At 38.1% G+C, this 27,443-nt stretch overlaps 2 protein-coding genes across 2 annotated transcripts in view; one reads left to right on the forward strand and one right to left on the reverse strand.

The window, feature by feature from the left end:
- Zcchc17 (zinc finger CCHC-type containing 17) overlaps window positions 1–15,057 on the reverse strand; it is a 51,425-nt gene extending 36,368 nt beyond the window's left edge. Inside the window, exons 1-2 of the mRNA XM_076860872.2 lie at window positions 14,980–15,057; window positions 4,350–4,470 (exon numbers count right to left, since the gene is read on the reverse strand). Of these exons, the coding sequence (XP_076716987.1) occupies window positions 4,350–4,415 (66 nt within the window). The 5' untranslated portion in view covers window positions 4,416–4,470; window positions 14,980–15,057. The remainder of the gene's footprint in view (window positions 1–4,349; window positions 4,471–14,979) is intronic.
- A 225-nt stretch (window positions 15,058–15,282) lies between these two features.
- The window catches only part of Snrnp40 (small nuclear ribonucleoprotein U5 subunit 40), a 33,602-nt gene continuing 21,441 nt past the window's right edge, over window positions 15,283–27,443 (forward strand). Inside the window, exons 1-4 of the mRNA XM_076863070.2 lie at window positions 15,283–15,447; window positions 16,756–16,885; window positions 19,213–19,306; window positions 21,596–21,761. Of these exons, the coding sequence (XP_076719185.1) occupies window positions 15,304–15,447; window positions 16,756–16,885; window positions 19,213–19,306; window positions 21,596–21,761 (534 nt within the window). The 5' untranslated portion in view covers window positions 15,283–15,303. The remainder of the gene's footprint in view (window positions 15,448–16,755; window positions 16,886–19,212; window positions 19,307–21,595; window positions 21,762–27,443) is intronic.

Consider the following 27,443-nt stretch of genomic DNA (forward strand, 5'->3'; position numbering starts at 1 on the left):
CAATTCAGTCAAACAAATTTATTTAATTTTTGTCCTGGAGATTGAAGCTAAGAGCACTTTACCATTGAGCTATATCCCCAGCCTTTTTGCTTTTCTTGAAACAGGCTCTCGTTAAGTTGTATAACAACATTATTAAAGAATATAATTATCTAACAAACTCAACAGCAGCATCTGGAAGTCAGACCCCAAATCACCTTACTCCTGGACTCAATATTGGATCCTCCTGCTCCAGACTCCCAAGTAGCTGAAATTACATGTGTATGCCACCATGTCCAGCAAAGGTATTCTAATAAAATTTTGTTTCTTCATATATTTACATACAATTGGACAACCTCTGTTGTAGTTAAGCAAAACATAGACCTGGAGGGCTGGGATTGTGGCTCAGCAGTAGAGCGCTTGCCTAGCACCGGCTGGACCTGGGTTCATCCTCAGCACCACATAAAAAAAATAAATAAATAAAAGCATTGTGTTGTGTCCATCTACACCTAAAAAATAAATATTAAAACAAAACAAAACAAAACAAAAATATAGACCTGGAAAGATTTAGAATCCCACCTTTGGCATTTATTCATCATTAGGCCATTACTTCTGACAAGTTTTCTTATCCATTAAAAGGAGTTAATTCTAGAAAGATTCAATAACACAGAATGTGTTGGAGTGCTAACATATATTAGACTTTCAAAATTTTTTTCCAATCTACTATTAGGTACTCATTTATTTTCCTTGTAAATATTAGGTACTCATTTGTTAATTAATTTATTTTGGTACCAGAGTTTGAACTCAGGGGTGTTTAACCACTGAAACACATCCCGGATCTTATTTGTATTTTATTTAGAGATAGGGTCTCACTGAGTTGCTTATGGCCTCGCTTTTGCTGAGGCTGGCTTTGAACTTGCAATCCTCCTGCCTCAGCCTCCCAAGTTGCTGGGATTACAGGCATGTGCCACTGCGCCTGGCCCAGTTTCATTTACTTTCGTTGGATGAATATTCTGAAAAAAAGTTCATTCCTTCCAATTTATCATGAAATTTTTCTCTTCCTAATTCCAAGTCATTTCTAAAGCATTCTTTTCCAAAATACGCTCCTGAAATACTAAATTAGAACTCAAAAAATGGTATTTCACTGAACATTCAACCCGATGGTAATACATACCTTCCTTGATGGTAATATATAAAATCTACTATTTCAAGCCCCGTCTCATACAAGAAAAGGCTGCAGGCAGGATCTACCTTAGAAGAAATCTTAGTCTGTGAAGGGCAGAGAACACTACTCTTTCTTTTGTGTAGCATGATAAGTGAGGGCTTCAGGATCAGAAGAATCAATTTCACTTGCAGTGTTACCATTTCCTTTTTCTGAGTTCTGGTACTTCACTCACCTTTGGGGAAACCATGGGCCATAAAGATAAAAGATAGAAACTCTGAACAGCAGAGTCATTTGCCATTTGTTAGAATGTTATTATCCTACACATTTACATTTGGGATCAATTTATCATCAACAGATATCCAGAACAACTATTATCAATAACTGACAATCACAAAGTCTGTCCTTAAAGACCTCTTAACATTAGGAGGTGAAACTTTACCAACTGTAAAGTAAGAATGAATGCCAGAAGAATACGCAGTTAAAATATTTCAGGCATTTTTAAGATATTGAAAAACATTTGGGGGCTTTATCTTCCCTTCAAGAAGGAGGAGACACCATTAATGAATTCCTATGTCTGTCAATTTTATAGATAACATCTTATTTAACTATTACAGAAATCCTTTGGAAGTAGTTATCTCCAGTTAATAAATGAGAAAATTGACATTTACAGCCTTAAGTATCCCACATTAGTAAATAAATAAAAGAGCTGGCATTAGAATCCAGGTCTGTCTAGATCCAAAGCCTTTGCTCTCTAAAGAAATCCAATGCCTCAAAAGTTAATCATTCACTCAGTGATCAAGCACCTACTATTTTCTACCCATCTACCTGAAACTGAGATATACAGCACAGCAGAGCTCTGCCCTTGTAAAGCTTAAGTATCTTGTGAGAATGACATTACACAAGTACGCAAATAGCCAATTAAATTCCAAGTTTTCTGGGAACCAACCTAGATACCCGTCAATAGATGAAAGGATAAAGAACCTGTGTTATATATACACAATGGAATATTACTCAGCATTACAAGAGAATAAGATTATGGCATCTGCAGGTAAATAGATGGAGCTGGAGATTATTATGCTAAGTGAAGTAAGCCAATCCCCAAAAAACTAAAGGCCAAATGTTTTCTCTGATTAGTGGATACAGATCTATGATGGGGAGTCATGGCAAGAATGGAGGAACTTTGGATTGGGCAAGATGGAAGATGGGGAGGGGTTATGGGGATAGGAAAGATGGTGGAATGAGATGGACATCATTACTCTAGGTACGTGTGTGATTGCACAAATGGTGCATCTCTACACCATGTACAACCAGAGAACTGAAATGTTGTGCTCCATTTGTGTACGATCAATTGAAATGCATTCTACTGTCATGTACAACTAAGTAGAACAAATGAAAAAAAAAGTTCCAAGTTTTCAATTCTGTGAATATTTCAACAAAACTGAAACACGTTCATTAAAATCAGCTGGAAATCACACTCTAGAACTTATATATCCTTTATTATCATTAAGAACAAAAATAGAGATTATTATGTAAAAGACAACATGTTTTACATAAATATGTCATCCTATAAAATAGGACATTGACAAATATATCTTTATACATTAAACAATATACAAAGAAGTGACTTTCATGAACTGTTCATAACTAATTTTGGTAAAAAGAAGCAAGACTTCAAACAAATATTGCATGTTTTTTGCAATATGTTAGTTTCACATGACGTGGCTTACTTTGATACCATTGTTCTTGGCATTTGAGAATAATATGATTTCTCATGTCAAGTCTAATATCATCTTGGAAACAGTAGGTCTGGCAATATTACATTTTCTTCCTCCTTCCAGTTTCTTGTTGCATCATTTTAGGCATGCTAAGCAGAAATCTCTATTGAAATCTGACATATTTATGGGATCTTTCTTTCTTGTCTTTGTTCACAAACAGTAAATAATTCATGGATTTATGACACACAGACTAATTATTCAAGGGAACAAAAGTCAATAACATTTTTACCTCTAAAAGAAGTGGAATATTTAGGAACCAACCAATTTTGCTTATCCATACCACCACTGAAATTCATACAGGTACTCACTACTTTGGTTGAAGCCCATTGCCTATATTCTTTTTTACTTCTTTTTTCCGTCATTGAATTTTGCCTAGAGGTTCAACCATATCATAGTTCATTTCAACAATCACACATTTATTAACTAACCATTTCTATGATGAGAATTTAATTATTTGTATTGAATCTGTAATCACAGATTATCTTGCTTGTTTTTTTCATCACTGTTGTCAGTTTTAGATGCTTATTTATTCTGTTTTCCCTCATGGTATCTGTAGTTTGGACTGCAATATTTCAAAGGAATGCCAGCAAATCATATCCAGTGAACCAACTGTCAAAACACTGTAATTGCCAGGTGTGGTGGCACATGCCTATAATCCCAGCAGCTAAGGAGGCTGAGGCAGGAGGACTGCAAGTTCAAAACCAGCTTCAGCAATTTAGCGAGACCCTGTCTCAAAAAAAAAAAAAAGACCCTGGGTTCAATCCCCAGTACCAAAAAAAAAAAAAAAAAATAGGGATCCTAAAAATTCCTAAGAATAAGGGCCAAGCGATATGAAGATCTTGAACTAATGAGGTGCCAAGATGTTAAAGAAAAGACAGGGCTGAGGTTGTAGCTCGGTGCTAGAGCACTTGCCCCACATGCATGAGGCCCTGGGTTTAATCCTTAGTACAACATAAAAATGAATAAATAAAACTAAAGATATTGTGTCTACCGACAACTAAAGAAAGTTTTTTAAAAAAAAGATGTATTAAGACTTGTGGATGAACTGGAGAGGGAGAGAAAATCAAGATCAAATTGAAAAGTGAAACCAAGGATAATATCCAGATTTCCAGCTTGAGTAGCTGAATGGATAGTGATTTCATTGGCTGATGTGGAAAAGAAACAGATTTGGTGAGAAAAAAAAAAAAATTCAACTTAAAATATAAATTAGAGACGCTATAACATATCCAAACGAGGATATCAAGCATGCAGTTAGATGCCTGCAGCTTAGAGGAAGATCATGTGGCCAGATGCTCCAGTGGCCCTTCCTATTTACACGGTAGTGCTTAAGACAGTCTCAAGTACATAAGGAACATCAAATCCAGCTGCTTTCACCCTTAATCTATTTTTAACACACTGTAAAAGAGAGATTTGCAAAGAACAAAAGACTATACCTCTCCTTGGAAAATAGTGTAGAGAGCAGGTAAGTTTTCCATGGTCTCAGGTCTTCCTGAATTCATCCTTAATGTTCTATGGCTCCTCCATTTCTCTTCTGCTAAAGCTAACTCAAGTGCCCTGTTACAAAGAAATAAGCAACAATTAGAAAGACATCTACATTAAAGAAGAAATAAATATGCAGTCCACAGTTTGTCTCTATAAAACAAGATTTAACATCAGGGACTTTAATTCAAATCTCTTTTGTCTCTTCTAATTTGGAGAATTTTGGAAACCTTTATCTTATTTTGTTTGTTATTTTTTTTGTTGTTGTTGTTTTATATTGGGGATTGAACCCAGGGACCCTCTACCACCGAGCTATATACTCAACCTTTCTTATTTTTTAAAAATTTGAGACAGAGTCTTGCTAAGTTGCTTAACACCTTGCTAGGTTGCTGAGGCTGGCCTCAAATTTGCGATCCTCCTGAGTCACTGGGATTACAAGTATACTATAAAGCCTGTCCCTTTATCTTGCTTTGTTACTTCAGAAGGCCTTTAGACTACTAGTTTTATTGTTTGTTCCTTTATTGCTTTTGTTGCTATTCTTTTGCCAGGGAGAGGCTTTTGAGGATGAGGGAGTACATTGGTCTGGACCTCACAAAAACAGAATAATAATGGGAGCCAACACTTATCAAGCACTTACTATGTCTAGACACTGTGTTAAATAGTGAACATGTGATGTTATTTAATCCTCAAAACTTTCTCAAAATATAGGTAGGTTCTATTTTATTATTGTCTTCATTTTATACATACATATGTATATATATATATACATATGTGTGTGTGTGTGTGTGTGTATCAATAAGTGAATTCAAAATGAGAAGAACTGGCTATCTCTCCCTCTGAAAACAGTCCTTATTCTCCCATGAATGTGCAACTGGTTTCCTAAACAAATGTGTTTCTTAAAAAAAAAAAAGGAGAAGGAGAGAGAGTGCTTATTTTTTTCATTGATTAAGTTAAAACACATTTATTCATTTTGAAAGTTCATACAAAGGTAATACCTGAATAATGAAGAAAATACCATTCATAACTCAATTTGGTTTATATTCTTTCAGGCTTTTTTTTTTATATGCAGAAGCAGTACTTTAATTTTATTTATTTATTTTTGTGGTACTGGAGATTGAAAACAGAGGCACTCTGCCACTGAACTACAACCCCAGTCCTTTTCTATTTTTTATTTTGAGATAAGGTCTCACTAAGTTGCTGAGGTTAGCCTAAACTTGTATAAGTGTGGGACTGGGGTTGTAGCTCAGTTGGTAGAGCATTTGCCTTGTATGTGTACCAGTTCAATCCTCAGCACCACATAAAAACAAATAAAGTAAAGGTATTATGTCTTTCTACAACTAAAAAAATAAATAATAAAAAAAAAAAAACTTATACAAGTGTGCTGTTGGTGGTGGTGGTGTTGCCAGGGATTGAACCCAGAGGTGTTTAATCATGGAGCTACATCTCCAGACCTTTTTCTTTATTTATTTTTTATTTTGCAACAGGATCTCGCTAAGTTGCTGAGGCTGGCTTGAAATTTGCAATCCTCTCCCAGCCTCCCCAGCTGCTGGGATTACAGGTGTGTGCAACTGTGCCTGGCTAAGAAGTGGGTTATTTTATTAAATCATTAATCACTAACAGCCATTTCCTTTTTTTTTTTTTTTTTTTTTTTTTTTAAGTATCAGGGATTGAATTCAGGGGCACTCAACACTGAGCCATATCCCCAGCCCTATTTTGTATTTTATTTAGAGACAGGGTCTCACTGAGTTACTTAGTGCCTCGATTGCTAAAACTGGCTTTGAACTCATGATCCTCCTGCCTCAGACCTCCCAAGCCACTAGGATTACAGGTATATGCCATTATGCCTGGCTCTAACAGCCATTTTCTTACACAATATATTTTTAACTTTTATTTTGTGGTACTAGGGACTGAACCCAGGACTTCACAACTGCTAGGCAAGTGCTCTACTGTTGAACTACATCCCCAGATCCTTGTCTATTATATTATAGCAATTCATTCACACACACACACACACACACACACACACACACACACATTTTTCTAATGCCTACATAATAATCCATTGTTGGATACACCAAATTTAATATTTATGAGTTGCATTGAAATAAATATTATAATTAAGTAGATCTGAGATGGTCCTAAAAACAAGTTTTTATTTTATTTTGGATGGTACTGAGGATTGGATCCAGGGATGCTCTACCAATGAGCTACATTCCCAGCCCATTTTAATTTTTATTTTGAGACAGGACCAGTTGAAATGGGCAACTGGTTGTTGTGCCGTGCCCTCAGGTGCACTGCTCAATTGCATCCACCACCAGGACTACTTGGGACACAGATAGGCAGTCATGCCAGGGCAGTGAGAAGAGGGAGGCACAGAGGGGTATCAAGTTTGGGCCTTGCCATCTGAAATGACAGGCACCAATCCCAGGCACTTCAATTGGGTCAGGGAAGGTAGGGATCTAAATCAGTATCTTGCTGCTTCTGCAATTATCATGGCAAACTGAGCCCATGCCACTGCTTCTATGTAAGCATCAATTAGACTGAATCAATTCCACTACTTCTGCAGTGAAAGCTGCTCCACTGTCCCCACCCAGTCACTTGCCACTTCTGCAGCTGCTGCAGTAACCACTTCTATCACATTTGCCAAGGAGACATTAGTTTCAGGAGCAGCTGTACAAGATATACAGCAACTGCCCCAGAAGACTTCACTTTGGCCATAGTCATTCCAAATATCTCTGCCTACCCTACAGTCATTTCAGATGTACCCACTCCAGTCCTTGAGGAGGTGACTCATTTTTTTAAAATTTATTTTTAGTTGTAGATGGACACAATATCTTTATTCATTTATTTTTACGTGGTGCCAAGGATCAAACCCAGTGCCCCATGCATGCGAGCCAGGCGCTCTACCTCTGAGCTACAGCCCCAGCCCCAAGGAGGAGGTGACTCATAACATCCAGGACAGGCCAGTCCAGCAATCTTCCCCAGATTGGCATGAGAGCAGAATTGTGCAATTAGCTGACAGAAGACTGTGCACATGATACCCCAAAAGCAGCATGGGGTACACCTGGGAACCTCCATCCTGTGCGCTGCTCTCCCTTATTCTGCAGCACAATCCAAATAAAGCCTCTTTTTTTTTTTTTTTTAAATATTTATTTTTTAGTTTTTTTTCGGCGGATACAACATCTTCGTTTATATGTGGTGCTGAGGATCGAACCCAGGCCGCACACATGCCAGGCGAGTGCGCTACCGCTTGAGCCACATCCCCAGTCCTAAATAAAGCCTCTTTGAAGTGGTTTTATTTTGCCCATTCATGGTTTCTATCTCAGATTGAGCAGGCTAGGTTGGTTGCATTAAAAACTGGAAAGGTGGAATGTGATGGACATCATTATCCAAAGTACATGTATGAAGACATGAATTGGGTGTCAACCTACTTTTTTTTTTTTTAAAAGAGAGAGAGAGAGAGAGAATTTTTTAACATTTATTTATTTATTTTTCAGTTTTCAGTGGACACAACGTCTTTGTTTGTATGTGGTGCTAAGGATCGAACCCGGGCCACATGCATGCCAGGCGAGCGCGCTACCACTTGAGCCACATCCCCAGCCCTCAACCTACTTTATATACAAACAGAGATATGAAAATTTGTGGTATACATGTGTAATAAGAATTGTAATGCACACAAAAAAACCAACAAAGTACATGTATAAAAACATGAATTGGCGTGAACACACTTTATATATAAAGATATGAAAATTGTGCAATATATATGTAATAAGAATTGTAATGCATTTTGCTGTTGTGTATTTTAAAAAAAGTAAAATCAATTAAAAAAACTGGAAAGGACAGCGAGCACTACGAATGGCTGGCGGCCAGATAGCTGCTGAAAGATGTTGAAGAGGTGCTGGGAGTTATTAGCTCCAGCTGCTGAGAGCTGCTAGGAGAGTTACTGAAAGTGGCTGGGATGACTGCTAATACCATGAGCTGAGAGCCACTGGCACCCAGAGCTTAGAGCTGCTAACACTAAAAGAGCTGTACTTTGCCTTTTTGTAATTTCTATCCAAACTGAGCAGAAAAACACTAAGCTGACTGGTAAAAGAAGCACCAGCAATTGGGACATCTAAAATGAGCTCAAACATATTAAGTCTATCATTTGTTCTTCTCCACATAAAGTTATAGAAAGTAAATAACATAAATGAACTTAAGTTGTTCCTTACAAATTTCTGCTATGAAAAGAGTATAGAAAGGTAGTATTTAAAACCCTTCTTTTTGTTACTCCTGTAGAACAGAAGCCTAAGAAACCTAAACAATTCGTTATGAAGAAAACTGGCATGCATTTTTCGAATTGAGAGGACAGTCTGCTTATTAAAAATACTGGAAGGGGCTGGGAATATAGCTCAGTTGGTAGAGTGCTTGCCTCAAATGTCCAAGGCCCTGAGTTCAATCCCCAGTACCACAAAAAAATAAAATAAAAAAATAAAGAAATAAAACAGACTTCTTTGGGGCTGGGGATGTGGCTCAAGTGGTAGCGCGCTCGCCCGGCATGCGTGAGGCCCGGGTTCGATCCTCAGCACCACATACAAACAAAGATGTTGTGTCCACCGAAAACTGAAAAATAAATATTGAAAAAAAATACTGGATATATGGGGTGGATTGTGGCTCAGTGGTAGAATGCTTGCCTAGCATGTGCAACGCCCAGGGTTCAATCCTTGGCACCACATAAAAATAAATAAATAAAATAAAGGCATTGTGTCCAACTACAACTAAAATAAATAAATAAATGTTTAAAAAATACTGAATATGAAGAATGACTCTAGAGCTTGCATTCTTATCCACCATACTACACTGCCTCTAGAATTTAGAGTCCACAGCCAAACTTTGTAGAGTACAGCTCTAACACTACCAAGGTCCCTCATGAGATAAATCAGAAAGGAGTAATCAGAAAGAAATTGTTCATGAAAGAGTCTAGAGTGAGTAAGGTCTGAATCCATTCATTCAAGCAAAAAATCAACAACTATTTCTTATTTCATGTTTTCAGTGCCTGATATACTACAGGTACACAAAGTTATTTTGAGTAAGAGAATCAGGCCTTACTGTATGCCACCTACAAGTAGATAAAGAAGGAGGAATGCATTTTGGTCCCTTAAGGATATAGAAGAAGGACTAGGTGCCATACAACGTTAGATAGGTAAGCAAAAGGGAGACTTTCAAATGATGAACTGTTGGCTAAACCTTCCTCCTTCCCACCAAATCTCTAGAATGACTACTCAAACTCCAGTTGTGCACCTGTTGATGGTTAGATGTAGAAAACAGGAAGAAGAGTAAAAAGCTAGGATAAAACAAAAAGTAGGCACATAAAATGTAAGAGCTGAAAGGAATTATGAAGATAATTAAGCTGACTGCTTTTATTTAACTGAAACAGGCCAAGAGAAGAGAAGTGATTTGACAAAGGCTTCTCATAGTTAGCAACACTGGCATTAGACCCCAGGACTAGTACTTACTCTACTACCACACACTATTCTTTCAGTCAATTATTCCTAAGGCCCTTTCAAAGTCCTCTAATAATTATAGCTAATATATGAGTGCTTCATATTTGCCATGTATTAATCTAAGAGCTATACTTATCTTAATTAATTTAATTCTCTTTTTGACCACCTCTAAGCAATTATCATTACCACTTTAAAAATAAAGACATAAGGGCTAGGGTTGTGGCTCAGCAGTAGAGTGCTCACCTAGCATGTGCGAGGCTTTGGGTTCGATCCTCAGCACTACATAAAAATAAAATAAATAAAATAAAGATGTGTGTCCAACTACAACTTTTAGTTTTAAATATTAAAATATTAGATATTTTAAATAAAATATTTTTTAAAAAATGAAAACATAAGCGAAGCATAGTGGCATACACCTATAATCCCAGCAATTTAGGAGGTCTGAGGCCAGTTTGGACAATTCAGCAAGACCTTGTTTCAAAACAAAATTTAAAAAGGGCTAGGCGCTGGGGCGCACACTTGTAATCCCAGCAGCTCTGGAAGCTGAGGGAGGAGTATCACAAGTTCAAAGCTAGTCTCAGCAACTAGCAACTCAGGGAGACCCTCTGAAAAAAAAAAAAAAAATGTTGGGGATGTGGCTCAGTGGTTAAGAACCCCTGGATTCAATCCCCAGTACCAAAAAGAAAAGGAGGGGGAGGATAGAGAGAGACATAGGTTAGAGATAAGGCATTCAGGGTTCAATCACCAGTCACACACACACAGACATAAGAGAAGCTAAGTAACTGTTCAAGATTGAAAAACACTATGAATGATAGAGATGGGAGTCAAATCATATTAATGAACAGCTTTCCTCCCTTCTAGATTTTCAAATTCTTGCAAGCATGCTCTTGTCCTGCATATCATCATATCCTTTTCCCCCACATCTCCAGTGCCTAGCACCATGTAAGTGAGGCACACTGAATTGTAAAACTGTCCACTAAAATTAAAAATACTGGGGCTGGGGATATAGCTCAGTGGTAGACAGCTTGCCTGGCACGCACAAGGTTCTTGGTTTGATTCCCAGCACTGCAAAAAAATAAAAAAATAAAAATAAAAGTATTTAATTTTGCCCTATTGTTAATTAATTCATCAATTCAATACATTTAAGGGTGTTTATATATAATGTTCTGTGCTTTATTAACCTATTTAAACCTCTGAAACAACTTTACAAAATATCTAAGTGTTTACAGGATTGAAGTAACTTTTCCATATCACATGGCTAGAAAGAGACAAATTTTGGGCCATTCCAAGGGCCACATCACTAAGTCACCTTTTAAACACAGTCCCTGTCCTCAAACAGTTCCTAGTCTGACAGGAATGACAACAAATTATAATTCAGTGAAGTAAGTACTAAAGTCATAGTGAGGAAGATGGGGAAGGAGGGAAATTTCAGAGATGGCAACTATCCATTTTAGGATAAATGGAAGTCCACTAACAGAGAATACTCTTCTTCAATCTCATTAGAACCCTAATTTATTTACCTCTATTTTCTTCCAACCTATCAGTCCTTTCTTTTTTCTTTACTTTTCTCTCAATCTACCTTAGATTCTGCAGCGCAATCACTTCAACAATACCCTGAACCCTTTAACTCTGTTTCTATAGCTTATCTATCTGGCAATATCCCCAGTATAGTTGCAGATGCACTATCCACTAGAGCTCTAGGTTAAGCAGAGAGGAATTTACCGCAGGTATTACCAAAATTATTGGAAACACTATAGTAACAGGGTTTTGGCAAAATATTCCTAAACAATTCCTAACCCACAAAATAACAATACTTTTGCCATGGGCTGGGGATGTGGCTCAAGTGGTAGCGCGCCCGTCTGGCATGCGTGCGGCCCGGGTTCGATCCTCAGCACCACATACAAACAAAGATGTTGTGTCTGCCAAAAACTAAGAAATAAAATATTTAAAAAAAAAAAAAATACTTTTGCCATGATTAAGAAAGTTATGGCCAGGTGCGTACACCTGTAATCCCAGCAGCTCTGGAGGCTGAAACAGGAGGATCACGAGTTCAAAGCCAGCCTCAGCAGATGCGAGGTGCCAAGCAACTCAACTCGGTGAGACCCTGTCTCTAAATAAAATACAAAATAGGACTTGGGATGTGGCTCAGTGGTTAAGTGCCTCTGAGTTCAAACCCCTAAACCCCCACCCTCCACCCCCACCAAAAAGGTTATGGTTCCACAATGTAGTTAGGTCTGGGATTGTAGCCTCAGTGATTGAGTGCTTGCCTTACACATGTGAGGCACTGGGTTTGATCCTTATTACCACATTTTTAAAAATCAATAAAATAAAGGTATTATGTCCATCTACAACTAAAAAAAATATTTAAAAAAGAATGGAAAATTTTATTCCACGTATGTATAATATGTCAAAATACACTCTGCTGTCATGTATATGTAAAAAGAACAAATAAACAAAAAAAAAAAAAAAAAACAAGGAGAAGAATAAGGTTCTGGCTGTCACCACAGAAAGTTACCAAACCAGAAAACTGGTAACGGGAGAAACTCACTGCCACTGCCATCTTTATCAGCAAAACTGCGTGCCTTATACCCTTTCTCTCTGCATTTAACTCAGTTCCAAATTAAATTCCCATCTTGGGCTGGGGATGTGGCTCAAGCGGTAGCACGCTCGCCTGGCATGCGTATGGCCTGGGTTCGATCCTCAGCACCACATACAAAGATGTTGTGTCCGCCAAAAACTAAAATAAATAAATAAATATTTTTTTAAAAATTCCCATCTTAAGTACAAAGGAGTCTAGGAAATAGTTTTTAGCCTTCCATCTCTTTCAATAAGAGATGGCACTAGAGGCTAGAATATGTATTGAAAAAGCCAAATCCACAGTCCTTGCCATATATAGATAGGTTTTCTCCATGCATGCACTAAACAGCCTGATGTGCTTGAAAATTTTGATTTCCAACCTCAAATGGGCCCTTAATTTTACCCAGCAATACTATATTTCTCTAAAAAGCTCATTATCCTGTGTTCCACAATGACTTCCATATCTGCAATACTCATAAATCTCTGATCTTCTCTAAGTATATGATTCCACTTCCTCCTTTACAGAGAAAATAAAAGCCATGAGACAGGGAACTCACTTTATGAATATCAAACATACAACCTGTATCTATAGTCTTCATTTCCTTCTTCCCTTGTACTAAATGAAGAAACTATTCATCTTCCTCAAACTAATCCCTCTATCTATTCTTTGGGTCCCACCCATTACCATTCTCAGAAATCTTATACTACTAGTGACCCATTTTCTCTCTTGTTTATTCAACTTCTCCACTGCTCTCTCAATTAGATCCTTGATAACCTCATCCTCTTCAGCCTCAAGATTCTCTCCTCCTCCTTACAATTATATCTATAAAAAATACTGTCCAGGAGTTTCTATCACAGATCATTCATTTACTCCTGAGACATTCTTAGAGTCTTCCTCTCTATCCTCTCCTTTTCCACTTCTCCTGTAGGTTCACTCATTTGTTCTTTGCCATGTTGGAAAAATTCAAGGTTCTTTGTTGATTTTATCCACACCCATAGCTCAATTATCACATATATGCAAATTACTCTCAAATTTATATTTCCAATACAAATCTCTATACTGAAAACCAAAGATTGATTTCAAACCACCTCCTCGATGTCATCAATTACCTCCCCACAAAAAAACCACAACAGACAAAAAAACTAGTGTTGGCTAGGCACAGAGGCACATTTCTATAATCACAGCAACCTGGGAGGCTAAGGCAGAAGGGTACCAAGTTCAAGGTCAGCCTCAGAAACTTACAGGGGTGCAGCTCAGCAACTTAGAGGAAGAGTGCCACTGGATTCAATCCCCAGTACCAAAAACAAACAAAACTGATCTCTAGTCATCTTCTGGTGTTCCCTAGCTCAGTGAACACTACCATAATATATTCAACTGCATATGTCAGAAACCTAGAACTATCTTTGTCTCTTCACTCTGTGAATCCAGTCCATCACCAAATCATTCTCATCCACTCACCCCCAATATACCTCTAGAATCTAATTTTCTGCAGCTCCATCTCAGTCCTGTTGACCTTTCTGACCAGGATCACTACCTACTCTAAGAGATCTATCTGTATCCTCTAGGGCTCCCTTCCCTCCAACCTGTTCACACCATTAAGCCCCATTCCCCAGGAGAGGGAAAACTCTCTCTCCCTGTAGAAGTAAAAGCTACAAATCCTTGCAAGGCCTAATCTCTACCACCTCCAGCTTCATCTTGTATCATGCTCCCCTTTGGTTTCTTTATACCAGCCACACTGGCTCTTTGTTTTAATATTCCTAAACTGATATGAGACCTCTGTCCATGCTGTTCTGTACCGAACGCTCTGCCCTCCCCTCTTCCCGTATAATTAGAATTCTTCCATCAGATATCATCTCAGGCATCTTTTCCTCAGAAAAGCCTTCCTGCTTACTTCAGGCGTGAAAAGCATCAGCAGCACTTCCATTTATTAGTGAGCTCACTGTTTAACATCTGTTTTCCCCAACACACTCTAACCACCTGAGGATAGGGGCCATGTTTGGTTCATAATGTATCACCTAACGCTCTGCACAAGAAATAGCAGTAGGGCGACTGAGAAGAACTAGCTCCGGGGTCTGAATCTCGCTCAGTAAAGCTGTGCTCTGGAGAAGGAGCTGGACATTTCCTTCATCGCTCTCTCTCTCTCAGGGGAGTACAGGAGGCTCTCATAAATGACTGCAAAATCAGTGGTAGAAACAAGTCGGCCTCCTCGGCCAAAGGGGCACCCCACGTAGGCTGGGAGAGTGGCCTGTCTTCCCGGAACGCCAGGCACAGGGCTGGACATAGCAGGCGCCTGTCGAAGGCAGCAGCCATCAACGACCACCAGTAGCTGGGTCTCAGTCCTGCCGCTAGAGACCCCAAAGCTCTGCTCCTGCCCGCCAAAGGGCTATCAGAACTCAGAACTCGGGGGCCTCCCGCCCCCTTGCAATCAGAGCCTCAGCTGAGATGGGCAGGCTCAGGCCGCACAAGACTGGCGTTGCCTCTAGATTCGAGGAAGCACCCACCCCGACTCTCCCTCAAACTCACTTAGCGTCAGCTTCAGATCTCCCCAGCCGCCTTATTGCCCGAAACGCCAAACCCAGTCAGAGCCTTCCCACCCACAAGACCCAGCGCGCCTAGGAGGGACGCCAGCCGCGTTCACCAATCCTGGAATTGCACTCTCGTGACGTCAGAAAAAGTATGACCAATAACAAGAGAGTATCCAGAGGGCGGTGCAAGAGGGAAATACTGAAAGCCTATTGGCTTCTCCAAATCGGAAGTTCTGGAGGAAGGACTAAACCGGAGCCAATCACAGGCCGCCCGAAGTTGTCAGCGCGGTCCGTGGCAGCGCGGAAGACAGCGGGTACCGCCATGATAGAACAGCAGAAGCGCAAGGGCCCGGAGTTGCCTCTGGTTCCCGTCAAGCGGCAGCGGCATGAGTTACTGTTGGGAGCAGCGGGATCGGGCCCCGGAGCCGGGCAGCAACAGGGGACTCCGGGAGCTTTACTGCAAGCGGTAAGTGAAGAGGCCGGCGGCCTTCGGCCCTCAGCTCATCCCGGTCTCTTCCTAGCGCCGGTTCCTGATGATCCCGCACTGCGGGGTGAGAGTGCACCTGAAATTAAAATAGATAGACAATAAAAGCGACCACTATCACGTGGATGTTCCGTACATGTTTATATGTTTGAGGCACGTTTTAAATCTCTCGACTGCACTGTGAGGCAACAGTGAAATTAGTTTAAAAACCTTGGGCTCACAATCAGGGCCCGGGCTTCTGCATCCTAAATATCCCGGGGATCCGGCATAAAAATAAACATTCAGAAACATTTGTAGAATGGAGGAATGAATAGTGAGGGAAGAAAGAAGGGAAATAAATAATATTGGCTCTCTTTGGGGTTTGGGCCAAGTCGCTTTTCCGTTTACTTCTCTGCACTAGTGTTATTAACAGCAACTGAATGAACTCATTGATCCTTGTACTAAATGTTTTGTATATGAAGTTTATATTAGCCTTGGTGTCAACATAAGAGTTAGAAACTGTTACTTTCCCATTTTGGAGGTGGGAAAACAAACCCTTATCCAATAAGCAATAGATTTCGAATTGGGATCCGTTCTCCTAACTGTGTTTCTTGTAAAATAGAGATGATCACAGTTCTATTACCATACTAATACGATCAGCTTGTCAGCAAATCCTGATGGCATAGACCACAATAGATCTGGATAATATACAGAATTACTGTCACTTTTTTTTTTTTTTTTAACTCTATTTCTGTTACTACTCCTGGTCTTACATTTTGTTGTTGTTACTAGGGATTGAATCCAGAGGAGCTTTACCGCTGGGCTACATCCCCAGCCCCATTTTAAAAAAATTGTTGGTTAGAGCCTCGCTGAGTTTCTGGGCTGGTCTTGAACTTGAGATCCTCCTGCTTCAGTCTCCTGAGATGGGATTGCAGGCCTGAGTCAACCACTAGGCTCTAAAGTCATTATCTCATATGGCATTATTGCAAGAGGGCCTTGTAATTCTGTTTTTATCCTTGATTGACTCTATTATCAATCTAACAGCCAGGGGCATCCTTCTAAACATCAATTATATGACTGCTGAAAACTTTCCAATGACTTTCTATTTCATTCAGAGTAGAGAAATTCCTTATTTCTATTGGAATGATCAGGTGGGTATCAAAATAGAGGCATGAGTTACTTGAGTAGAGCTGCCTTTCTCTAAAGCATTTTAAGCATTTTCCTGATCTTTTCCCTTCACTCTTTACCCTGCAATTTTGCAGCCTTCTTTGCCATACAGCAGTGGCTACCTCATACTTATCTTTTGTTTAGGGACCTCCAAGATGTTCCTCCCTTCAAGCCCCAATCATGCTGCTCTCAGGACATGAAGGAGAAGTGTACTGCTGCAAGTTTCACCCAAATGGATCCACCTTAGCATCTGCAGGATTTGACCGACTGATATGTGAGGCATAGTTTGTTTTTTTTGTTTTTGTTTTTGTTTTGCAGTGCTGGGGATTGAACTCAGGACCTTATGCATGCAATGCAAGCATTCTACCTATTCAGCTGTATCCCCAGCCCAAAGCATAGTTTTTGAATCTGGAATAATTGTTCTTTGACGAATAGTGATTTTAAAATTTTTTTTTGGATAGCACGTAAGTTATGTGTCTAAATTGGCAACATAAACTGCATGGCAAACATGCTAAAATCCAGGCATAAAAATGTAGAGTGATCACTTTGGAGTCCATGTGGTATAAATACAGAAAGAAGGAACTATTCTACTAATTGGAAAAGTGAATTGGCTGTGGTTTAGAATATATTCCTCATAAAGGCAGATTTTAAACTAATTTAGGCAAGACAATATAGGATTAACAGATTGATGATGGTTATGAGGAAAGAGAACTTCCTTTCTTAAATGTATGAGATCTTCTTCTTGATCCATACCCTAAATCTTAGCATATATGAAGTGCCGCAGTCTGGCTGCAGCAAAATAACCTGGGGGTGACGAACAAACTTGTGTACGTTGATACAGCAGGAGTAGGAGCCGTTTATTGTAGGACAACAGAGGTATTATACATTCCACACAGCTTATCTTAATTAACATAAACTAGATACAGCAGTCAACCAATAAGGAATCTCCACACTTAAAGGCTCGCTGGCACCACCTCACAAACCACTCCCCCTGGCAAAATGCCAGGCGCCATCCTGACTTGTTTATAGACTCTAACAATGAAGGAAGGAGGGGATCCTAAAATAGTAACTCATTCAAATAATTGACCTGTACATCATTAGGTACTGCTATCAGATTCTTAGCTATTACTCAGGAATACCCACTGTTGAAAAATCAGGCTAGGTCAGTAGTAGAGCATTGCCTAGCATGCACAGGCCATGGGTTGAATCCCTAGAACTGCAAAAACAGGTATGGGGAGAAATTACTTTGAAGCAGGGAGTCAGCTGAGCATAGCGGCACATGACTATAATCCCAGCAACTAAGGAGATTGCAAGTTCTAGGCCAGTCTCTACAACTTAGACCCTAAGCAATGTAGCAAGACTCTCAAAATAAAACATTTAAAGGGCTGAGGATCTAGCTCAGTATTAAAGCAGCCGTAGGTTTAATCCCCAATACCAAAAAGAAGAAGAAGAAAGGATGAAGGGGGGTTTTGAAAAAGCAAGAAAGAGGATAACAGAATTATCTCACTTTTTTTTTCTTGTGGCTTTATTCTTCATTGTCTTATAAACAGGTGATTATGAAGTAAAATGAGTCCTTTGCCTTTTTTTCTTTTAACTCTGCCTCAGAGTGGATTATATATGTTTTACTACCCCCTCCTTTTGTAAATTTTTTGTTTATTTTTATGTGGTACTGAGGACTGAACCCAGTGCCCCACACATGTTAGGCAAGCACTCTGCCACTGAGCAATAACCCCAGCCCTTCACTGCCCATTTTGATTTGGGTGTTTTAGTCCTGTGATCCTTATTCTTACCAGTAGCTAAGCACCTGGAAGACTTGGGGATCTTTGTTGAACTTCTGTGATTATCAATATTGATATGCTTAATTTCATTACACTAGAAAGAAGTAGTTTTGTTGGCAGAAAAATTATTTTCACATCTGTAGATATATATACATATATATATCTTACCTAGGTAGGTAATCCATAATAACACTCATAAAATATCAATCCTTTCGAGACCATTCTCCCTGAAGAAAAGAACAATGTCTTCTCATTTATTCTAACACTTGACATGTAGTAATTACTAAGTGTGGAATCAGGAATGTAGTACAGTGTCATTACCATGTGACCTTCAAGTTGTAGATTCTGTAAGTCTTATCATTTTTGCAGACTCATAACATGTATATAGAAGTAGGTGTCAACTTTTTAAAAATTACAGGGAAGAAAATTAAAATTTTCAAGAACTATCTTTTTTCATATTATTAATTATAAAAATATGTCATCATTTTTATTTTAGTGTCAAGAAAATTGGTTCACTTTGTCAAACGAACAGTGTTCTAAGAGAGTATAATTTCAGAACTATTCTGATGGTTAATTCACAACTTTTTGTGGAGGGGCAGGTACTAGGAGATTGAACCCAGGAGCACTCTACCACTGAGCTACATCCCCGGCCCTTTTTTATTTTGACACAGGGTCTCACTAAATTACTGAAGCTGACCTTAACCTCTTAAGGAACTGGGATTACAGGTGTGCACTACCTTGCAAGCTATGAGTAACCTTTCACAGCCAGTAGAGTGCTTTGTTTTGCATGTTAATACCCACAAAACACCTCTCTCCTTAACAGTGTTGTGGAATGTCTATGGTGACTGTGATAACTATGCTACATTGAAAGGACACAGTGGAGCAGTGATGGAACTGCATTATAATACAGATGGCAGGTGAGTATTATGCATAATGGAAAGACAACTGTTTCTCATACTAATACCTCTTAGAGTCCTTTCACCTTTTGACCTTGAGCTAGCTTCTCTTAAGAAACCTTTTTATCAAAAATGGCTACATTTTAGATAGCCACTTTATTATCCTTATTACTGTCACCACAAGTTAGGAAGTTAGGTGTTTGTTATCTATATATGCAATTATAAATACATTGTCACTGTCATCTAACAGTAGTCCAGATAAATTTTTTTGTTTTATAAGACACAAAGCAAAATATAATTTTATCTGTAGAAATGAGCTACTTTTATTATGAAATAACAAAATACAATTTCAAGAAACCAAAAAAAAAAAGCAGATAGGTTTTTCTTTTAATTTTTTATAATTGTAGATAAATGGTATGCCTTTGTTTTATTTGAGTTATTTTTTTATGTGGTACTAAGAATCAAACCCAGTGCCTCATACATGCTAGACAAGTGCTCTGCCACTGAGCTATAGCCCCGGTCCCAGATAGGTTTTTTTTTTTTTTTTTAATGCATGTTCCTGCCATCCAAAAATAGACACTATTAACGTTATATATTTTTCTAAAGCATTTTTCTATCCCAACTATTTATTTTTGTTTGGTATATTGGTGCATATCTGTAATCCCAGCTACTTGGGGAAGCTGAGGTAGGAGGATTAGAATTTTGAGGCCAGCCTGGACATCTTAGCAATACCTTGACTCAAAATAAAAAGAGCTGGGAATGTAGCTCAGTAGTAAAGAACCCCTGAATTCAAAGTTCAGTTAACACATACCACATACACAAGTAGAGTTTTTTGGTTTTGTTTTTTATAATTTTTTTGTGGTTGTAGATGGACAGAATGTCTTTATCTTATTTTTATGTGGTGCTAAGGATTGAACCCAGTGCCTCACACATGCTAGGCAAGTGTTCTACCATTAAGCTGCAGCCCCAGCCCACAAGTTTAGTTTTGATATATTTGTTAGAGATATGTACAATTTCTTTTTTTTGGTACCTAGGATTGAACTCAGGGATGCTTAACCACTGAGCCACATCTGCAGCCTGTTTTTTATTTTTCATTTTGAGACAGGTCTCACTAAGGGCCTCACTTAAGTTGCTGTGAGGATGACTTTGAACTTATGATCCTATTGCCTCAGCTTCCTGAGATTCTGGGATTACAGGCCTGTGCCACCCAGCCCAATTTGTACGATCTTATGTACTGATTTTTTTGCCCCTAACATTGTTCACTTAATCTCTGTTAGCATAAACATAACTGTGTGCTTTTAGAATATCTGTAGATAATATAGAAATTTGGTTGTAAAAGTTTGGTAGGCATTTTGGTTAATGTTGTTTTATTTTACATTTCTGGTCTCTTAGCCTGTTGGGATGCTCCATCTACTGGTGTATAGCATTGTGTATTTTAAGTAAAAATGTGTTTTAAGATCAGGCTTAACTTAGAATTAATCCTTAGAGACAAAATAAAAACTAGTTTTTAGAGAAAGGATTGGAGTTACTCAGATGAAGAATTGCTGCATTCTGTCTTACCTCTACTGCTGCAGGGAGTGACCAGACATTTCCAAGTGAAAGGATGTCTTATCTGTAACATGTTAGCTATCACAAAGGAGGAAAATCTACTGTAATGGGCATGTGATATGTCATGGGGACTCCAAAGGAAACTTTTCTTTTTTTTTAACATTTATTTTTTAGTTTTAGGTGGGCACAGTATCTTTATTTTACATTTATGTGGTGCCGAGGATTGATTCCAGTACCTCGTACATGCTAGACGAACACTCTACCACTGAGCCACAACCCCAGCCCTGAAACATTTTTTTTTAATGTTTATTTTTTTAGTTTTAAGTGAACACAATATCTTTTATTTTTTTATTTTTTAGTTGTGGATGGACACAATACTTTTATTTATTTATTCTTATGTGGTGCTAAGGATCAAACCCAGAGCCTCACACATGCAAGGCAAGCACTCTACTGCTCAGCCATAACCCCAGCCCCTGTTTATTTTATTTTTATGTGGTGCTGAGGATCAAACCCAGTGCCTCATGCATGCTAGGCGAGCACTATACCACCGAGCCACAACCCTAGCCCAGAAGGAACGTTTTTAAACTTCATTGAGTATAGAACATGAGTAGGAGTTCCATAAATAGTATAAGGCATACCAAAAATGACAACACAATTGGTCAGTGATCTGGAAGGATTGGTTTCATTTTGGCAATTGGGAAAGACAGATTATTTTTGTTGGTTTCCACTTATTTCTTTTGTGTTCTTCCTCTTACCTTCTAGTATGCTCTTCTCAGCATCCACAGATAAAACTGTGGCGGTGTGGGACAGTGAAACTGGAGAGAGGGTTAAAAGGCTAAAGGGACATACTTCCTTTGTGAATTCCTGTTATCCAGCCAGGAGGGGACCCCAGCTTGTCTGCACTGGCAGTGATGATGGTACTGTAAAGGTAGGTATTCTCAGTCTTTATGAACCTTATCTTGCCTTCCACCTGTGCTGTACCCTCCTCTGCAAAACAGTTTTAGTAATCAGTTCCCATTTAAAATTATATGCACTGTTTTAATTACCGTAATTACTCTACAGAATAATATTAGAACCATAGAATAAATTACTACCTGGAACAAAGTGGACCATGAGGATTTGATCCTTGGCTCAAGCTGTGTGACCTTAAGCAGTTCACTTTTCTTGACTCAGGTTTTTTTTTTTTTCCCTCTACTCTTTTTTTTTTTTTTTTTTTTTTTGCATTTTTTTTATTCCTGTGCCATAAGTTTTTGTTTCTTGGGGCTGGGTTGTGGCACAGAGGTAGAGCACTCACTTGGCATGCATGAGGCAGTGGGTTCAATTCTCAGCACCACATAAAATTAGAATTAATTTTCTATTATTATAACTAAATATTGTGTCCACCTATAACTAAATATTTTCAGGGAAAAAAAAAAGGTTTTGTTTCTTTAGTTTCTTCTGGGATATCTTTTTCTTCTGTATGGCCTCCTCTTCTGGTTTAGGAACAGTTTGTTCCTTTTCAGTGAGGATCATCTCGCTGTGGCAGGGGGAACTCATGTCTGGATTGATCCAACCATGAGCTCTGTAAGTACAGCGGCACACTTTGGGTGCTTTGTTCATCTCTATATGTTCAGTGACCAGAGAATCTGTGTCTAAACCCTTGAGTTCAGCATCACTGTCTGCATTTTTAAGCATGTGCAGCAAAAATTCAGCACTCTTTGGGCTACCATTCCTGTGTCCAGCCCCACTGTTTACCTGGGCATACTTCCCATCTCCACCATTGTAATGGCAGAATGGCACACATTGCTTCTTTAAAGTGACGTCTTTCTGGTACTTGGTGGCTGCACAGTTTCTTAAAGTGAACACCAAGATTTGAACCTCTTGATTTGCGTGATTTTGTGTGGGTTTTCTAGGTCAAGAGAGCAAACCATTTTTACAGATCGCCTCAGGCCGCTTACAGGAGGAGGAAGAGCCAAAGCTTAGTTTCTTGATCTTTAGTAATATAAATGTCTTACAAGATTATTGTGAAATTACAGACATATAAAAAGCCCAATAAATGGTTTTAGTAGCCCAGAAACATAAAGGTCATTTAGTGTAATAGTTTCCCGCTATATATGTATGTATGTATATTAGAATCCATTAAACTACCTAAATGGGAATCAGAATTTTTTAAAGGGTTCTTCAAGTGTGGCTTGTTAGAGCAGGTCTGACATTTTAGGAGCCACTGATCTCATCCAGCAGCATCATTTTACAAATGAAGAAAATGAGACCTAGAAACATCAACTTGTGTCAAAGGTACACAAGGACACACTGCTTCATAGTTCCAGGGGGTCCATCTTTGTTGCACTAATTGGTCCTTTGTTTCATTTTAATGGTTAAACAGGGGGACTTGAAGGCATACACCTGAAAAACAATACTAACCTTTTGATTGTTGCTTTTTTACTTTTTTTTTTTCCCCCCTTGAACCCAGGGCCTCAAATGCTGAGCAAATACTGGGTATACCCTTGATGCTTGGCTAAAAGGAAATTCTGGTTTAGGACTGGTTTCTAAGCCCAGAGTCCTAAACTAGGTATACTGTAGTTGGATAGATATATGTTTGTTTATTGCTGAGTTATATCCCCAAGTCTTTTTACTTTTAATTTTGAGACAGTGTCACTACATTGTCCAGGCCAGCCTCGAACTTGGGATCTTCTACCTCACTCTCCTGAGACACTGAGATTACAGGGGTGTGCCAGTTGGAAAGTCCTAACAGTGGCTACTTGCTAATTGGCATTGCAAAACACAAGAAGAGACGGAAATGCCCTAATGGATTTTATTAACAAACATTGAGGGCCTTCTATTATAAACATCTAGAAATTTGTTTTTATGCTTTCCATTTCCTCTTAGTTACTTTCACTTTTTTGTCTTCGTTCTCATATTTATCTTTTTTTATATTTTTATATATATATATATATATATATATATATATTTTTTTTTTTTTTTAGTTGTAAATGGACATATACCTTTATCTTTCTTATTTTATTTTTGTGTGGTGCTAAGGATCGAACCCAGTGCCTCACACATGCCAGGCAAGCGCTGAACCCCTGAGTCACAATCCCAGCCTCATCATATTTATCTTTTTCATCATATTCGCCTTTTATTTTCTAGTACTGCAAAAAAAGAGTTTTATATCTATACTGTCTTTCTTTTTTTTTTTTTTTTTTTTTTTTGGTGGTTACTGCTGTTTATTAGTTACACATGACAGTACAATGATCTTGGCAATTCATACATTTGAATTAAATAGGTGTCTTTCTTTTTTTTTAAGATTTATTTTTTAGTTGTAGTTGGACTCAATGCCTTTATTTTATTTATTTAATTTTATGTGGTGCTGAGGATCGAACCCAGGGCCTCACATGTGCTAGGCAAGCACTCTAGCGCTGAGCATGCATGAGGCACTGGGTTTGATCCTCAGCACCACATAAAAATCTTTTACTGGGCTTTTTATATACCTTTTTATATGTCTTTGTTTTGGTTTCTTTTTTTAATTGAATCTGAATTGGAATCATCTTAACTTTATTACTCAAAATAATTTTTTTTAATGGACAATATATCATATCCCTAGATGATTGCTTTTTAATATGTTTTTCTTATTTTGAATTTTTATATATTATTTGTATTTAAGGCATCATCAAGCAACTTTTTTTAATGGTTTATTATTTTATTGTATACTTTATAAAAACAAAAGCCTGAACATGCATTCTCCCAACATCAGGGGAAAAGCTTACATCTTTCTTGTGCAGCCATTTTCCAGAGCAGGTTGTGTTGTTTGATTCTATATATACCCATACGTACTTCTCTTCCCTCAAATATTTATATCCTAGCTACAAAACTGGAACTGCAAAGGGATTATACAAATGAGATCATCTTGCTCTTATTATAATACACTCTTGAGGTGACTCAAGAACCATGGAAAAAACACCTAATGGAGGTGTGGAATGTCTGTTAGCTGTACAAAGGAGCTGTTATTAATTTGTTGAACTGGCTCCTCCCTGACATAATCAGTTTCTAGGGGCATGGGCACGTGAATCAGTGAGACAGACATGGGCCAAGTGATTGCTTCTATTTGTTTCCAGAAGGCACGTATCTTCTACACACTTTCTTAAATAACTGAAGACAAACTATGGGAGAACCCAGTATTTTGATTCCTCCCACTCGGGGTATTAAATGCATAAGGAAAAGATTAGTGATGTCCAAGTAATACTTTATATTTAAAAATATAAAAAATATTTTTAAGCCAATGTGGTTTTAAGTGTTAGGATTTTTAGAAATCAAAATATTTTTTCACATAATTTTCAAACTAAAGTCAAAGCTAATCATATTCTATGGTTATGATTTAAGTGCTGGTGATACGGTTTTCAACATTTGTTTCCCTCAGAGAAAAAAGTTCTTCTTTTGCAGATTCAGAAAACTGCAAATTTCTGGCAGGTTGAACAACTTTTTATATATACTTTTTAGCTACTTATCAAGTTGGAAGGCTTTGTTGTTTTCTTTTAGTAGGTTTGTAAGTATAAGAATAAAATAAATAATTTCATTTTATCTAAGGGGGGAAATCATGTTGCTTTGTATTTGTCACAGTTCTTCACAGAAAGCAAAGATTTCAGATAGCACTATGAAGGAGCTGCACACCCAGCCCCTGTTTTTAGCAAGTACATTCTTTCCTCTAGTTTAAAAAAAAAAAAAAAAAAGTTAAGAGAGAGCTAGGGATGTAGCTCAGTAGCATGTGCTCAGCATGTTTGAGGCCCTGGGTTCAATCCATAGTGGCAAAGAAAAAAAAAAGTAAAATACAATACACGTGATAAATTATTTCCTTTCCTGAACTATTCAGTCCTAAAGACTGAATAGTTACAGGTTAAAGAATGGATGGTGTTCTGATTGGAAGTAGGAATGGGCCGAAGTAGCCCAAGTGAGATAAGGAGAATATCTACACCATGAGGGGCAGTTCATTGTAGGGAGTAAGTACAAAGTGCATCCCTATAACACAGGATAGTTAGCTGAGTGCTCTCATGTGGTGAAAGTGTCATCTATACATAGAGGTGGTGGTAGAGGGGGAATGTGGCTTTCAGAGCCTGAGCTCAAATTGTCAAGGTCTTGAATTCCAAGATAAGCATTTGGCTTGACTCTTGGACTAGAAGGGTTGGGAAGGGGGTGTGTTCTGTAGGAAAGAAATGAAGCACTCTTTTTGGACCGTTTATCTGAGTAACAACCTAAGACTTTTTTAGTTCATGCTTCCATGAAGTAGGAGCTACTTTCCATCCTAAGCCACGAGAATTGGGAGGAGAAGCATCTTGGCACACTCCTACTCAGACTCTACTTTTGACCACAAAATTAAATTTAAGCCCATTAGATCTTTTCTGAGATACCATGGCTGATTCCTTTCTTTTCAATGACAATCCTTTAACACTTCAAACATAATCAGCTAACATTCTTTCTCTTCTAAATGAAATGACCCATACTCTTAAAAAATTTCCTGTGGTTCATCTTCTCATGTCTGTCAGTCATTTATTGAAACATCCCTGGGCTCTTGCTGTATTATCCACACTTTAAAAATATACAGCTATAAGCTTTTTTTTTTCTTTAATGCAACTAAATTGTCTAGCTGAGTACAGAGTTCTAGAGTTGTTATGACATCTTTTCCTCCCCTATTATTTATGTATTAAGTAGTTGTTTGAAAAGAATGTAGGATCTAGGAAAGGTGGCACACACCTACAATCCTAATGATTCTGGAGGCTAAGGCAAAAAGATCACAAGTTCATGGCTAGCCTCAGAAACTTAGGAAGACTTCATCTCAACAATAAAGAGGACTGGGGATATAGCTCAGTGTTAAAGCTCTCCTTGGGTCAATCCCCAGTACCAAAAAATAAATTAAAAAGTTTAGCCAAACATAGTAGCCCATACCTGTAATCCCAGTGTCTCAGGCTGCTAAGGCAGGCGGATTACAAGTTTAAGGCCAACCTCAGCAATTTAGTGAGGCCTTCTTTCAAAATTAAAAATAATAAGGGCTAAAGATATAGGTTAATGATAAAGCACCCCTAAGTTCTGTCCCCCCACCAAATTTTTTTTCATGAAAATAAGATGTAACTTTGTAGCAAAGCACCTGTATAGAATTTTGCATAAGGCCCTAGGTTGGATCCCCAGCACCGCGCAAATAATAATTATGTATGTGTTCGTTTTTAAAAAGAAGCATATATTAATGTAAAATTAACCATACATTTCAATACTTTTAGGTTAATACAGTATTTAAGTAGTAAAATCTGACTATTAAATTCTGGTGTTCATTTTACTGTTGACTTGCTGGGATTCTTTGTCAAGTCACTTCTCTTTAACCTTTAGTTTCCTTATCTATAAAAGTTGGGGTTAAACTAGATAGTCTAAACATGGTAACTTTGAAACACTTTTTATCCCAACCCACATTAAGGAATATATTTTATATTGTGACCCAATATTCACCCCCTTCCACATATATATCTGTTTTATGAACCAACCCTTTCTGCATGACATTCTGGTAATCTTCTGTAATATTTTTACCTGAGATAAAATGTAGCTAACATAAAATTTGCCATTTTAATTTTTTTTTTTAATTTTTTAAATACAT

The sequence above is a fragment of the Callospermophilus lateralis genome, chromosome 7 (genome assembly GCF_048772815.1).
Source record: "Callospermophilus lateralis isolate mCalLat2 chromosome 7, mCalLat2.hap1, whole genome shotgun sequence".
Lineage (NCBI taxonomy): Eukaryota > Metazoa > Chordata > Mammalia > Rodentia > Sciuridae > Callospermophilus > Callospermophilus lateralis.